This window comes from Mobula birostris, chromosome 17 (assembly GCF_030028105.1).
Source record: "Mobula birostris isolate sMobBir1 chromosome 17, sMobBir1.hap1, whole genome shotgun sequence".
NCBI classification, from domain to species: domain Eukaryota; kingdom Metazoa; phylum Chordata; class Chondrichthyes; order Myliobatiformes; family Myliobatidae; genus Mobula; species Mobula birostris.
In genome coordinates, this window is record NC_092386.1 from 1,571,242 (window position 1) to 1,587,042 (window position 15,801).

At 42.5% G+C, this 15,801-nt stretch overlaps 2 protein-coding genes across 2 annotated transcripts in view; one reads left to right on the forward strand and one right to left on the reverse strand.

Moving 5' to 3' along the window:
* Window positions 1–276: 276 nt before the first annotated feature.
* On the forward strand, window positions 277–1,446 carry LOC140211360 (probable G-protein coupled receptor 150). Its single transcript, XM_072281036.1, has one exon. The coding sequence runs from the start codon at window positions 277–279 to the stop codon at window positions 1,444–1,446; it is 1,170 nt and encodes a 389-aa protein (XP_072137137.1).
* A 1,976-nt stretch (window positions 1,447–3,422) lies between these two features.
* Window positions 3,423–15,801, reverse strand: part of arsk (arylsulfatase family, member K) — a 43,919-nt gene continuing 31,540 nt past the window's right edge. The window contains exons 6-8 of the mRNA XM_072281185.1: window positions 14,976–15,200; window positions 13,863–14,084; window positions 3,423–5,447 (exon numbers count right to left, since the gene is read on the reverse strand). Of these exons, the coding sequence (XP_072137286.1) occupies window positions 5,167–5,447; window positions 13,863–14,084; window positions 14,976–15,200 (728 nt within the window). The 3' untranslated portion in view covers window positions 3,423–5,166. The remainder of the gene's footprint in view (window positions 5,448–13,862; window positions 14,085–14,975; window positions 15,201–15,801) is intronic.

Consider the following 15,801-nt stretch of genomic DNA (forward strand, 5'->3'; position numbering starts at 1 on the left):
AGTAGCATCACCCGAGGCGACAAAGCGATGGCTCTGCGATAAGAGCGAGCATGGATTTCTCAGTGAAATGACAGGCAGAGAAAGCCAGCGCATCTCACCGTGAGGACGTCAGAGATGTTCTGCCGCCCATGTGAACTACTTGGGTTAGTTTAATCCCTCTGCGTTGTCAGATGCCGCGGGTAAAACACGCAGATAGAAATCTTCCGATTTTAACGCGCTACCCGCGAAAGTAATTTCACAACGATCCGAGTTTCATTTATAACCCGACTAAGTGTAATGGAGACGGCGATAACTTTGGACAATGCGATTCAAGCCAACTTCTCCCCGCTAATGTGGACTAGAGATGCATTAAGTAATGTAAGCGAAGTTCTTGAAGACCCGTTTTACCGAAGACGGACCAGGATCATCTCCGTAACCATCATTTTCACCCTGGCTTTCATGGGGAACCTGGCAGTGGTATATAAAATCTGCAGCAGCAGAAGGAAGACGCGGAAAATTGATTTCCTCGTCGCTAACCTGGCGGCTGCAGACCTCTGTGTATCTATCATGACTTTGCTCTCTCAGGTCGTTTGGGAGATGTTGGAAGATGCGTGGCTAGTTGGTGATCTCGCGTGCAGATTTTCCAAAGTCTTCCAGGTCTTTGGACTGATTGCTTCTTCGAATATTATAGCGACGATCGCTTCGGAAAGGTACCACGCCACAGTCAACCCAAAGGACAGCCCTTTCCCCACTAACATCTTAACGATTATGTCGTGGATCTGCGCTCTCATATTCGCAGCTCCCCAGGCGTTCATCTTCACACTGACCACGCAGGAAGGAAACGGGAAATGCTTCAATACCTTTAGTCAGATGCCAAAATGGCACTTCCAAATGTTTACAATATTTGGAGCTATTACGGTCTTTTTTGCTCCCTTTTGCATTTTGTGCGTGGCCTTCATAAGAATTCTGTGGACCGTTTGGAAGAGAGCATCGTTCATCGAAAACTGCGCAATGGAAGCACAGCGCAATGGATTCATTCCAACCATCGCTCCCAGAAGCTCAATCCCAAGAGCCAAGATAAAGACTTTGAAGATGACTTTAGTAATTATTATATCCTTTATAATTTGTAGGTTGCCTTATTTTATTTTAGAGATGAAATTTGCCTTTGGGACAATAACAGAGGCGGACACTGACTTAATCACGGTCCTTGGAATCTTGGTGGTTTCCGATAGCGCAGTCAACCCATATGTCTATCTGTTCTTCAGGACCGACAACGTCCACTTAAGGCGACTGGAGAAGAGAGTGTGTTTCTCGTGCCTGAAAGGCTATAGAGAGGAAACATTCCACAGGGAATTGTGCGCAGTTGGGAAACGGCTGGAGGACACCAGCATCATCGCTCTCGAGGATGACACGGTTCACCATTCAGCTTCTGTGGACAACGGCTCGTCTCCCGTCTCCAGCCTGTAAGACTGCATCTGTCAAACTTTTCTGTGTCGAGTGCCTCGCTCAATTGATACTGTTTCTGTTATTGTTGGTGGAGATTGGACGGTAAATTGTGTAATTCCATTATTTGGATCATTTCAACTTGGAAAACAAACGTAAAACAATTAAGTATTCGATCATTTTCCTTCTATTAAATCGTTATTCCTTCAGCTATTCAACGTATTTCGTTCTGTTAGCGATACAGTGATGATCGACATTAATCGCTTCTTAGGGCTCCGCTGCTCGTATTCGACTTCACAGGACTGGGAATCCACTTATTCTGGAAACTACCACCAATATTTTGATCGTAGGATCCTCCTAACAATGCAATGAGATTTTGTAAGAATCCCGGGTGCACCGACTGTCAGTTACTTAACAGTAGATTCAGAGTCAACATCGACATTCCGAAACTATGAAATATACCAATAACTTTGTTATCTTTCTGCTTGAAAGTGAGCATTTAATTGTTTTACGCCTTTTTGTAAAGAAAACATTGTCGGTGTAACGTTTTTATTCATTTTTAAACCAACTGTAATCTTTCAATTTATTTCTTGCCTTGTAGCTGATAAGGACACACACACACACACACACACACACACCTGTGAGCTGGAAATCCAAAGCAACACACTCAACATGCTGCAGGAACCCAGCAGGTCAGGCAGCATCTGGAGAGATATGAAGAATGGATGTTTTCAGCTGAGACCCTTCATCAGGAGCTACACACACTTCCTTTTTCGGTCGTTCTAGCAGCGTGTCTTCAAAGGTAAGAAGAGGACAAATTGGAACCATTGATCCCCCAGTACTTCCAATCATTGTTACACAGAATGGTGTGGGGGCTGGGGCAAAGCTGAAGAAACCTAACACAGTGTAAGTTATTATTCAGTTCTTGCAGTTTTGGACTTTGTCCTTTAACTTGCCAAGTAAAACAAAAAATAAGTCAGGAAAATCTGGTTAGACAGTATGGATTCTCCAGTTTTCGTTCCTTTTTTTGCCAACCTGCAATCTCAGCTTTCCTGGTGAATTCACAGTTAACTGTTACTGAAAGACAACTTTCAGTTTGTGTTTCTGTTGTGCCTTTTTTCCTGGTTCATAATTCAATACAGAAATCCTATTTCTTATTTGAAGATACAGGCCCTTCCAGCCCAAACACACCTGTTTACACCCACATGACCAATTAACCTACTAACTGGTAGGCCTTTGGAATGTGGGAGGAAACCAGGGCACCCGGAGAAAACCCAAGCATTCCACAGAGGAAGTACAGATTCATTGGACAACAGCGGAATTGAATCTGGCTCATTGTAATGGTGTTACAGTAGCTGCTACACTAAAATGTTAACATTAGGACCTTTCTTGATTTCAGTTATGAAATTCTGATACATAATGTATTGGGGGAAAAATCAGTCATCAACTTGCATACAGCCTGATCTCACAAAGATCAATATCACATTTAATATACAATTATTGTGATGTTAACTGAAAGACTGATATGACTAAAGCACCATTTTGCTTCTATAGAATGCTTTGGAAATTATTTACAAGTAGCCTTAAAAGTGCTTTGATTTAACATCACTGTTGAAGGATGGAATCAGTGATTGTTTCATGGGTGTTAGCTTTGATTACACATTCACGTCTCTACAGAGGCAAATGAACCCACAATGATCATGACCAGTAATCCATGTGGACACCAGGGCCCAACAGAATGTGCTAATAGCAAGAGGTTTACCTACATTTAAAAAAATGGCTTTCAGTGACATTATATCTTTCACATCTTCAACATGTCCAAAAGGAGTTTCCAGCCAAGTGAATAGCTTTTAAGGTGCAGTCATTGTTGTAACACAACTGTGATGCAGGCAACATCACATTTGACATGCACACAAGTTCCAGAGCAGCAAAGCCATGAAGAGCAGAGAAATGTTTCAGTGATGTTGATGAAGAATAAGTACAGTAGAGTTATTGTGCAGTTGTTTTATTCAAAGTAAATCTCACAAATTAATATACTGTATTTACAAATTTGATTAGTCCATGAAGCAGTTCTGTTTTGTAACATAGAGAAATATGTAAACTCGAGCCAGGGAAGTCATTAATGGATAAATAAACTACTGATTAAATGTGAAATAGCAACTGGATCTGGAATGTCTCTACAACAATATGATATATAATGAGAACTAGAAAACTGTACAAGTTACATGGTCACCTCACATGGATTTCTGTGCAAATACTTGTTTCATAAATGCTCCCAGATAATGTCACGCCATTCTCTGAGATGCTGAGCAGAAATTAATACCAGAGTAACAGCAGTTTACAACAAAAGCACAAACTCTGGGCTGTCAATACAACAATTATCAATGAATAATTTGTACACTACTAATAAAATCACTGCAGCACTACTACATGAAAAGAATAATGAAATGTCTGGCTTTAGGCATTTCAATACTTTACTGGATCGTTAGGCATTTTCTATTAAGGGGGATGGGAAAGAGATGGGGAGACGGGGAGTTGAGGTGGAGTTGTTTATCACAGCATCAATTTGAAATATCAGTACCTGTGTTTGAATGATATTGTTTTAAAATACCAAACAGATAGGAATTATAACAAATTCAACGATAGGTTCTTGGAACATTGCAGATATAATGGTGCATGATGAAACTCAAGGTCTTTACAGGTGATTCCACTCCTGTTCAAATACATACAATTGAAGCTATCCAATCACTGTCACAAATAGGAAGCATTTCAGGATACTCTGGTCAACTGTGTGACAGGGATACAGAAACTGAGGGGGAAATTGTCCTAAAGTCAGAGTATCCCATTTGTGACTATAATTGATATGGAGTTAAAGGGATGGGGATCGAGAGCTGGAGTCAAAAGGGGGTGGGGAATGGGGGTGGGGGAGGGGAGAGATCTGGAGTGAAAAGGAGGGTGGGAGGGGAAGGTCCAGAGTCAAAAGGGGGATAGCAGGGAAGAGAACCAGAGTCAGAGGGGGTATAGGGTGGGGGGGAAAGAGATCTGGAATCAAAAGGGGATGGGAGAAGAGATCCAGAGGCAAAGAGGGGACAGGGGGTGGGGGGAAAGATCCAGAGTTAGGGGGATGGAAGAAGAGATCTAGACTTAAGGTGGGGGGGGGGTGGAGAGGTGGGGAAAGCGATTCAGACAAGAGTGACAGGAAAAGTGATCCAGACTTAAGGGGGAGAGGAGTTAGAGGGGAGGCATCTGAGGAGAAAAGTGAGGAATTTCAGGAGAGGAAATTGAAGATGAGGTGCTTGATGAGAGTGTTTGACAAGAGGTGTTTGATAAGAGGTAACTGACCTGAGGAGTTGGATGTCAGGAGTTTGAGGAGAGGAGTGTGAGATGTGGAGATTGAGAATCAGTTTCAGCTGAGGAGTTTGAGGACAGTTGCTTGAGTTGAGGAGTGTGAGGTGAGTTGAATTTGGTGAGGGGTCTGGATAGAGGAGTTTGAGATTGGGTCTGACAAACCCCTAGAGCAGGAGTTCCCAACCTATTTTATACCATACACCCCTACAATTAACTGAGGTTGGGAACCCCTGCTGTGAAAGTAGAAGGCCAAGGAGGGTAGACCTGCTTTTCATTGGTGAGTGTATAGTTTCTGACTTCATATTTGTGGACAATATCTACTATCTCCAAATTTCAGCAAGCAGACAAGTGAAAACGACTAGACATGGATCCTTGTAGGTAATAATACATGGAAAACTATAAACCAATAGTTGAATTTAACCAATTTTCAATTGCCTTTTGATAAAATGCAGGATTCTTTTGCCAGCTCTGGTGCCATCGGAGGTTGGCAATGACATTTGTGTAATTCTTTCCCAGACTTTCTTTCCATTTGCTGAATTGAAGCTTGTTATATTGATGAACAGATCTGGATACCTCCGGGTAATCCAATATGGAGCGAAGTTTCTTATTGAGAGTGCTTGTAATTTTTGTGTATTTGGTCGCCACATTTATCAATTCATCTGGATCAGCAATCAAATCTGAATGGAGAAAAAAGCATTATCATCATTAAACAATTTAAAAATCAACCATAGCAGAAAGGTAGATAATGGCAAAGGTTTTGAAGATGGTTACCATTCTCAAACACAGATTCTGGGAGGGAAAAACCTGTGGTCAGCAAGACTGGCTTTCCACAGTCTGTGTAGTTCAGCACAGACTGGCAAAATGGCTTTTATCCTTTCCTGACATTTTGTTTGGGAAAATAGACAAACACAACTGTGGATCAAACTGAGCGTTCAACATTACAGTGCTGAGTGGCAACATTCACCTTAGACCATAAGACTATCAGGCATAGGAGCAGAATTAGACCACTTGGCTCATTTCATCATGGTTGATTTATTTTCCCTCTCAATTCCATTCTCCTGTCTTCTCCCTGTACCTTTTGATACCTTTACTAATCAAGCTATAAACCTCCACTTTAAATATAATCAATTATTTGTGGCCTCCACAGTCATCTGAGCCAATGAATTCCACAGATCCACTATCCACTGGCTAAAGAAATTCCTCATCTCCATTCTAACTAGATGTCCCTATATTGGAGGCTGCGACATCCAGGTTGAACGCTCACCCATGAAAGGAAACACCCTCTCCATATCCACTCTGTCTAGGCCTTTCAATATTTGATAGGTTATAATGAATTCCCCACTCGTTCTTCAAAACTCCAGTGAGTACAGGCCCAGATCCATCAAACACTCCTCATATTAACCCTTTCATTACTGGAATCATTCTCATAAACCTCCTCTGGATCCTCTCCAATGCCAGCACAACTTTTCTTAGATTAGGGGCCCAAAACAGCTCACAATACTTCAAGTGCGATCTGACCAGCTCCTTATAAAGCCTCAATATTACATCCTAGCTCTTACATTCTAGTCCTCTTGAAATGAAGGCTAACATTGCATTTGCCTTCTTTACCAACAATTCAACATGCAAGTTAACCTTTGGGGAATCCTGCACGAGAACTCCCAAGTCCCTTTGCACCTCTGATTTTTGAATTTTCTTCCCCATTAGAAAATAGTCTCTGCCTTTATTCTTTCTACCAAAAGTGCCTGACCATAGACTTCCCTACATGATATTCCATCTACCACTTCTTTGCCCATTTTCCCAATCCGTCTAAATCCTTCTGCAGGCTCCCTGCTTCAACACTACCTGCCCCTCCACCTATCTTTGGCTCATCCACAACCTTGCCCACAAAGCCATCAATTTCATCATCCAAATCATTGACATATAATGTGAAAAGAAGCAGTCCCACACCGAGCCCTGCAGACACCACTAGTCACCAGCAGCCAACCAGAAAAGGCTCCCTTTATTCCTATTCTTTGCCTCCTGTCAGTCAGCCACTTTCTGCTTTCTGCAGGGATCACTCCCGACACGACTCTCTTATCCACTTGTCCCCCTCCACTGATCTCCCTCCTGGCACTTATCCTTGCAAGCGGAACAAGTGCTACACCTGTCCCTACACCTCCTCCCTCACGACCATTCAGGGCCCCAAACAGTCCTTCCAGGTAAGGTGACACTTCACCTGTGAGTCTGTTCGGGTTATATACTGTGTCAGTGCTCCCAGTGTGGCCTCCTGTATATTGTTGAGGCTCGACGTAGACTGGGAGACCACTTCGCTGAGCATGTATGCTCTGTCAGACAGTAAAAGTGGGATCACCCAGTAGCCACCTGTTTTAATACCACTTCCCATTCCCATTCTGATATAACAATACATGGCCTCCTCTACTGTCATGCTGAGGCCACACTCAGGTTGGAGGAACAACACCTTATATTCTGTCTGGGAAGCCTCCAAACTGATGGCATGAACATCGATTTCTCGAACTTCCGGTTATGAACCCTGCCCTCTCTCCTGCATCATACCCCATCCCGTTTTCTCCTTGCCTGCCCATTGCCTCCCTCTGGTGGTCCTCCCTGCTTTTGCTTTCTTCATTGGCTTTCTGTTCTCTCCTACTGGACTCCCCCTTCTCCAGCTCTCTCTCTCTTTCACCAATCAACTTCCCGGCTCTTTACTGCACCCCTCTCCTTCCTGGATTCATCTATCACTTTGTGTTTCTCTCTCCCCTCCCCCTCCTTTTAACTCTACTCATTTTTTCTTCTCCAGTCCTGCCGAAGGGTCTCGGAATAAAACATTGACTGAATTTTTTTCCATTGATGCAGCCTGGTCTGCTGAGTTCCTCCAGCATTTTGTGTGTGTTGCTTCCCTTAAATGTTGATATGCAGGTAAATAGGATTATTACAGATAAGTACAATGAGCTGAATGAACAGGATGTGCCAAAAATCAATTTCTCTATCATATGACTATATGGTCATGAAAAATGAAAGGGAAAAATGTATCCTCTCTTAATCCAAATTAAATGTTACTTCAGGGTACTTGGAGACTAATGATAAAGTAGGTCAAAGTCAGCATGGTTTCTGTAAAGGGGAATCTTGCTTGACAAATCTGTTAAAGTTCTTCGAGGAAGTAACAAGCAGGGTGGACAAAGGAGAGGCAGTGGATATCATTTACTGGGATTTTCAGAAGCATTCGATAAGGTGCCACACGTGAGGCTGTTTAATGAGATAAAATCCTATGGCGTTACATGAAAGATACTGGCATGCGTAGCGGAATGACTGACAGGCAGGAGGCAGCGACTGGGAATAAAAGGGGATTTCTCTGTTTGGCTGCCAGTGACTGGTGGTATCCCTCAGGGGCCAGTATTGGGACTGCTACTTTTCACATTGTTTGTCAATGATTTAGATAATGGAATTGATGGCTTTGTGGCAAAGTTTGTAGATGATACAAAGATAGGTGGAGGGGTAGGCATTGCTGAGGAAGCAATGTGATTGCAGCAGGACTCAGACAAATTGGAAGAATGGGCAAACAAGTGCCAGATGGATACAGTGTTGGGAAATGTATGATAATGTATTTTGGTAAAAAGAACAATAGTGCAGAGTTTTATCCAAATAGGGAGAAGGTTCAAACAGAGATGCAGAGGGACTCAGGATTGCCCCTGCAAGACTCCCAGAAGGTTAATTTACAGGCTGAGTCTGTGGTAAAGAAGGCAAATGCAATGTTGCCATTTATTTCACGGGGAATAGAATATAAAAGCAAAGAGATAATGCTGAGGCTTTATAAGTCACTAGTCAGGCTGCACTTGGGGTACTGTCAACAGTTTTGGGCCTGATATCTCAGAAAGGATGCGTTGTCATTGGAGACAGTCCAGAGGAGGTTCACGAGGACGATTCTGGGAATGAAGGGATTAACATCAAGGAACGAGGGACGACTGCGCAAGCGCATAGATGTCAGCGAGTTAGACCAGTGCGAAGGGTTTAAAAGGAGACAGCTTTATAGAGCGGGTATCAGGGTAGAGGCAGACAGAGTAGGAGGGCTTTAGCTCAACGGGGCTTTGGCGATAATGGGTCGAGGCGAGGTAAGTTACTTGTGAAAAATAAGAATAGGAGGTATGTCTGCAAGGCCAGTGTTCTGTACTGGGTGTCGGATGAGGAATGTCTGGGAGACTCCTGGCCTCTTGGACAGCCACATCGGCACCAGAAGCGTCAAGCTGCAGCTCCTTAGGGACCGGGTTAGGGAACTGGAGATGCAGCTTGATGACCTTCGTCTGGTGGAAAGTGAGGAGGTGATTATTGGGAGCTATAGGCAAGTAGTCACACCTTGGCCTCAAGAGACAGGTAAGAGACAGATCCTGAGAGGCAAGATTTATGAACATTTGGCGAGGCATAATATGATTAGGAATAGTCAGCATGGCTTTGTCAAAGGCAGGTCGTGCCTTACAAGCCTGATTGAATTCTTTTGAGGATGTGACTAAACACAGTGATGAAGGTAGAGCAGTAGATATAGTGTAGGGGTTGCCAACCCGTCGATCGCGATTGACCGGTCGATCTTTGAGACTTTCCCAGTAGATCCCGAAAAAAATTAAAAAAAAACCACAAATATTGTTGTAATGTGAGCATTATAAAAGTAAGTAATACTAATTAGGATAATGGTAATATAGCAATACTTTTGCTACTGAAAGCTGTTTATAAAGAGCGATTGTTTCCGGGTTGCGGGGTTTTAGTTCCGTTCTTTCTGCCCAGTGCGCATGTGTGTAGTTCTCCCACCATGCACTGCGTTTTCAGCGTAGCTTGTGCTGCATCAAAGTGACCAATCAGATTAGATAAGAGTACAGACTGTCGCAAACATCAATATACGGCAGTGGTCCCCAACTTCCGGGCCACGAAGCAGGCAGTGGTGTAGCAGTAGTCGGAACACACCCAGCAAATTTTTTAAGAGAAAAAAGCCAAAATAAACCAGCTAATTAATTAGGTGCCGCCCGACACGTAAATGTCGGCCCAGATCAGAGGTGACGCAATCGGTCATGATACCCTGATAGCATGGCAGAGGCTTCATGAAAGAAGACAAAACGTACAAATTCCATCCAGAATGTGAATTTCTATTTACCTTGGGGAAAGACAAGTGTGTATGCATGTTGTGCCACCAAACACAAGCACTGACTAAAAGAGGGAATCTGGAGCGGCACCGCAACACCAAACACCAGGAATTTAAAGACACCTACCCCCCAAAGAGCGCAATTCATGCCTGGAAAGTTGAGGAGCTGAAATTGGGTTTGAAGGCCCAGCAATCATTTTTCACAAAACAGGCTGTTATTAAAGCATCATTTCATGTAAGTCACCTTTTGGCTAAACACAAGAAGCCTTTACAGATGGCGACTTATTCAAGGAAGCAATGGGCATTACCGCAGAGACTGTTTTTAATGACTTTAAAAACAAAAACGACATCATAACCGCAATACAAAATATACCACTTGGCCCTGCAACAGTGCCAAGGAGGGTAAGGTCACTGTCAGAGGACATGAATATTTTTTTATTACAGTTTGATGAATCCCTGGATGTAATGCAAACAGCTCAGCTTGTTGTACTTGTCAGAATGGCTTTCCAGGATTTTACAACAAAGAAAGACTTCCTCACTCTTGCAATTAAAAGGAGAGAACGAGAGGTGAGGATATTTACAATGAGTTTAAAAAATATGTCTGTGAAAATGACATCCCCATTCATAAACTGGTGGCAATTACTACTGATGGGGCCCCAGCAATGTGCAGTGTGCGCGTTGGTTTTACAGCACTAAAAGTCAGTGCCTATTTTGGGTCAACTTATCTATGTGAAATTGCATTTTCACAGATGAAAATTATTAAAACTAAGTACAGGAGCTGACTTACTGACAGACACCTCACTAGGGTTCCCAACTTTCTCACTCCCAAATAAGGGACAAAAGTAGCAGTCAAATCCCGGGACACTTATCTTTACCCCACGAAAGACTACCGTGACCATGAAGCTTTGCACGGGCACCTGTTTGCGCATGCGCGTACGTGCTGATTTTTTTCCCCACGAATTGGCTTAATCTTCATTATTTCTACTTTATATAGGCTGTGTATTTACCATACCATTCCTGCTTTTACTATATGTTACTGTTATTTTAGGTTTCATGTGTTATTTGGGACGATTTGGTACATTTTTTTTGGGTCTGCAAACGCTCAAAAATTTTTCCCATATAAATTAATGGTAATTGCTTCTTCGCTTTACGCCATTTTGGCACGAAAGGTTTCATAGGAACGCTCTACCTTAGCGGGGGAAATACGGGACAAGGACGGTCCCATTTGGGACAAACCAATTTAGCCCAATATACGAGATGTCCTGGCAAATACAGGACAGTTGGCAAACCTACACCTCACAGACTGTCTCAGACTAGCTGTCTGCAGTTATGAGCCGAATTTCAGGAACTAGCAGAAAGTATTCAGCCCCAGTCATCACACTGAGTGCAACAGTCCATTTTTATTCATTTATTTTTCAGTTTGAAATAAAATGAAATAATGAAACTTAGAATTACAGGTGTGAAGTATTGTAATATTCTTAAAGAAAGACAGCTATGGCTTGTTTGATATGCTAGTTACAGTATTTTCTTGTTTGAATTAATTTGAAAGTTTGACAGAAGTATTTTGTGTCAAATACAATTAGCCCAAATAAAAGGCCTCAAATTGGAAGTACAATCTGAGCTGTTTTTTCTCTAAACGATTTTGTAGGTAGATCTTGCCTTTCACTTAGGTCGAGATAGGGGATCTTGGCCTTAAAAAGGTTGGTGACCACTAATGTAGTGTATATGGATTTCAGTAAGGCATTTGATAAGGTACCCCATGCAAGGCTTATTGAGAAAGTAAGGAGGCATGGGATCCAAGGGGACATTGCTTTGTGGATTCAGAATTGACTTGCCCACAGAAGGCAAAGAGTGGTTGTAGACGGGTCATATTCTGCATGGAGGTCAGTGACCAGTGGTGTGCCTCAGGGATCTGTTCTGGGACTCTTTCTCTTCGTGATTTTTATTAATGACCTGGAGGAGAAAGTGGAGGGATGGGTTAGTAAATTTGCTGATGACACCAAGCTGGATGGCCTCAGAGGTTACAGTGGGACATCGATAGGATGCAAAACTGGGCTGAGAAGTGGCAGATGGACCCAGATAAGTGTAAGGTGGTTCATTTTGGTAGGTCAAATATGATGGCAGAATATAGTATTAATGGTAAGACTCTTGGCAGTGTGGAGGAGCAGAAGGATCTTGGGGTCTGAGTCCATAGGACGCTCAAAGCTGCTGCGCAGGTTGACTCTGTAGTTAAGAAGACATACGGTGCATTGGCCTTCATCAACCGTGGGATTGAGTTTAAGCTCTGAGAGGTAATGTTACAGCTATATAGGACCCTGGCCCCCAGAGTACCCCACTTGGAGTACTGTGCTCAGTTTTGGTCACTTCACTACAGGAAGGATGTGGAAACTATAGAAATGGTGCAGAGGAGGTTTACAAGGATGTTGCCTGGATTGGGGAGAAGGCCTTATGAGAATAGGTTGAGTGAACTCGGTCTTTTCATCTTGGAGCGGCGGAGGATGAGGTGTATAAGATGATGAGAGGCATTAATTGTGCAGATAGACGGAGGTTTTTTGCCAGGGCTAAAATGACTAGCACGAGAGGGCAGAGTTTTAAGGTGCTTGGAAGTAGGTACAGAAGAGATGTCAGGGGCAAGCTTTTCTTATATTAACGCAGAGAGTGGTGAGTGCATGGAATGGGCTGCCGGCAACGGTGGTGGAGACGAATAAATAGGGTCTTTTAAGAGACTCCTGGATAGGTACATGGAGCTTAGAAAAATAGAGGACTATGGGTAACCCTAGGTAATTTCTAAAGTAAGTACATGTTCGGCACAGCATTGTGGGCCGAAGGGCCTGTATTGTGCTGTAGGCTTTCTATGTTTCTAACATATGAGGCGTGTTTGGCAGCTTTGGGCCTATACTCACTGGAATTTAGAAGAATGTGTGGGTATCTCATTGAAACCTATTGAATGTTGAAAGGACTAGATAGGGTGGATGTGAAGAGAATGTTTTCTGTGGTGGGGGTATCCAGAACTAGAGGGCACAGCCTCAAAAGTGAGGGGTGACCTTTTAGAACAGAGGAAAGGAGGAATATTTTTAGTCAGAGAGTGGTGAATCTGTGGAATGCTCTACCACAGACTGTGGTAGAGGCCAAGTCCGTGGGTATATTTAAGGCAGAAGTTGATCGTTTCCTGATTGGTCAGGGCATCAAAGGATATGGTGAGAAGGCAGGTGTATGGGGTTGAGTGGGATCTGGGATCAGCCATGATGAAATGACAGAGCAGACTCAAAGGGCAAAATGGCCTAATTCTGCTTCTATGTCATATGGTCTTATGTTTACTGCAATGTTTGTTCTGCTCCCCCTCAAATCTGAAATCTGACCGCAAGGTAAATGCACAGTTGAATGCTAAAGTAGGGAAACCAGGGGATAAAAAATGTTGCAACCTGATTAGAATAACCGCTTGCCAGGGATACTGCATTCTCAGACCAACAATGCACTTGGTGGAGCACAGATGTCCACTGACATGGAACGAATGGGAGATGTAGTTAACTACTTCAAGATGATGCAATCAGCCATTGATGATGGGAGTGAAAGTATATGAGGAATTGCAGGGGATGAGAGAAGAGGGAGAAAGGAACATGACCTTTCATAAATTAACTCAGCTGAAGACAGAAACAAATGATTTTGATGTTTCAATAGTGAATGGCTATCCCAAAGCACCAAGTGGCTTTCCCCCTCTTCCCTTGCAACGCATACAAACCATTTCTGATTTTTCAACCTGGACAAAACAGAAGCTTGACTATTGTGGTAAGGTATAATTCAATGGAATAGAAATGTTGCAGTGTCTGATTAACCATTCAAACATACAGGTAGTCTATACAGTGCTTCAGGTTCTGTTTTGAAACAAACATATATTTGGAATGATTGTCATTATTATCAATCTTTTCTGTCTTATAAAGGAATTTGAAAGTGTTTTTTTTAAAATAAGACTTACCAAACAGTTGGGAAGGTACTGAAACCCCATCAGCATAGGTTATGTACTTCCACCTGCCACTCCGAATCATGTAGGTGGAAGCGTTAACGTTGCAGCCATGAAACTCACTAAATACCCAGTCAGGTCGGGAGGTTTTCACAAAAATATTGTTTGGAATTCTTCTTAGCAATGGGAGTAGAGAATATCCACTTAGGTTTTTTGGAAGAGGGATTCCCACAATATCTGAATAGAAAAGTAAGTGGATTTTCTAAACAAGATTGAAAATCATTGTAATGAAATAAAGTAAGTAAAAACTGAATTTAGCTTATTAACTGTATTTAATCCATTCAGTCCAGTCAGTGCAGGGTTACCCTGTAGCCATTCCCTTCAGCATCAAATATACCCCTTATCAGGGCACAGCGACGACAGTCAGACCAGTGACTGTAGCAGGCTCTGAGGCTCAGCGAGGAAAGGTGAAGTCGGGCATAGTGGTAGTGATAGGAGACTCGTTCGTTAGGGGGATGGACAGGAGATTCTGTGGCTACAAGAGAGAAGCTAGGAAGGTGTGTTGCCTTCCAGATGCATGGGTCCAGGATTTCTTGGAGCAGCTGCAGAAGATTCTGAAAAGGGAGATGAGCAGCCAGAGGTCTTGGTGCATATTGGCACCAATGACAGGTAGAGAGGAGGAGGGCATCCTGCACAGTGAGTATAGGGAGATAGGGAAGAGGCTAGAAAGTAGGTCCTCCAAGGTAGTAACCTCTGACATGAGAAAATCTGCAATTGTGGAAATCCAAAGCAACATGCAAATGCTGGAGGAATTCAGCAGGCCAGCCAGCATCTATGGAAAAGAGTAAACAGTCGATATTTTGTGCTGAAGTCCTTCATCAGGACGCAAAGGATTCCTTGTTTAATTGTGGATTTAAAAGGTGCCAAGACATTAAAGCTCACGAGACTATCCAAATTTAAATACCTTAGAGTTTGCAATTCAAGGACATTTTCATTCTTTCAAGGTTATAATGGACTAGATTTTACTGAGATAGCATTACCTCCTGCATTACAAAGCCTTGACCAAATATAATTATAATTACTAAATTTATACTCGCATTAATCTCAGACAATAAAAAAATTACGTACCAAGAAGAGTTGGATAGATGTCCACAAGAGATACCAAATTTGAAATGTGTTGTCTTCCTGAAATACCTGGTCCAGTTATCAGTAAAGGCACATGAGAACTTCCTTCATACATGCTCATTTTATAGAATTGACGATGCTCCATTGCTAACTCACCATGATCAGAAGTAAAAATTAAGTAAGTGTTGTTTTGGAGCCTAGTGTCATGAATAGTTGTTAAAATTTTACCTGTGTAAAAATAGAAACCATTATCCAAATCTATTAACTTAAATTTTGTCAGAATGATCTGGCAAAATCACAAAGTTTAAAAAAAAAATTCTGATAAGGTTCATACATTTTTGAGCTGACTTGTTCATTTAGAACAGATAGAGATATTTGTTCTGATGTCTTGTACTACAACGGTGAGGCCTAATTTGGTGTATTGTGTGCAGTTTTGGTCACCTACCTACAGGAAAGATATCAATAAGATTCAAAGAGAGCAGAAAAAATTTACAAAGAAGTTGCCAGGACTTGAAGACCCAAGTTATAGGGAAAAATTGAATAGGTTAGGGCTATTTTCCCTGGGCCGTAGGAGAATGAGGGTTTTTTGACAGAGGTATACCAAATTATGAGGGGTATAGATAAGATAAGTGTAAGCAGGCTTTTTCACTGAGTTCGGGTGAGGTCATGGGTTAAGGGTGATAGCTGAAATGTTTGAAGGGAATATGAAGGGTAACTCAGAGGGTGGGGAGAGTGTGGATCGAGCTGCCAGCGCAAGTGGGTTCCATTTCAATATTTAAGAGAAATTTGGATAGGTACATGGATGGGAGGATTATGGAGGGCTGTGGTT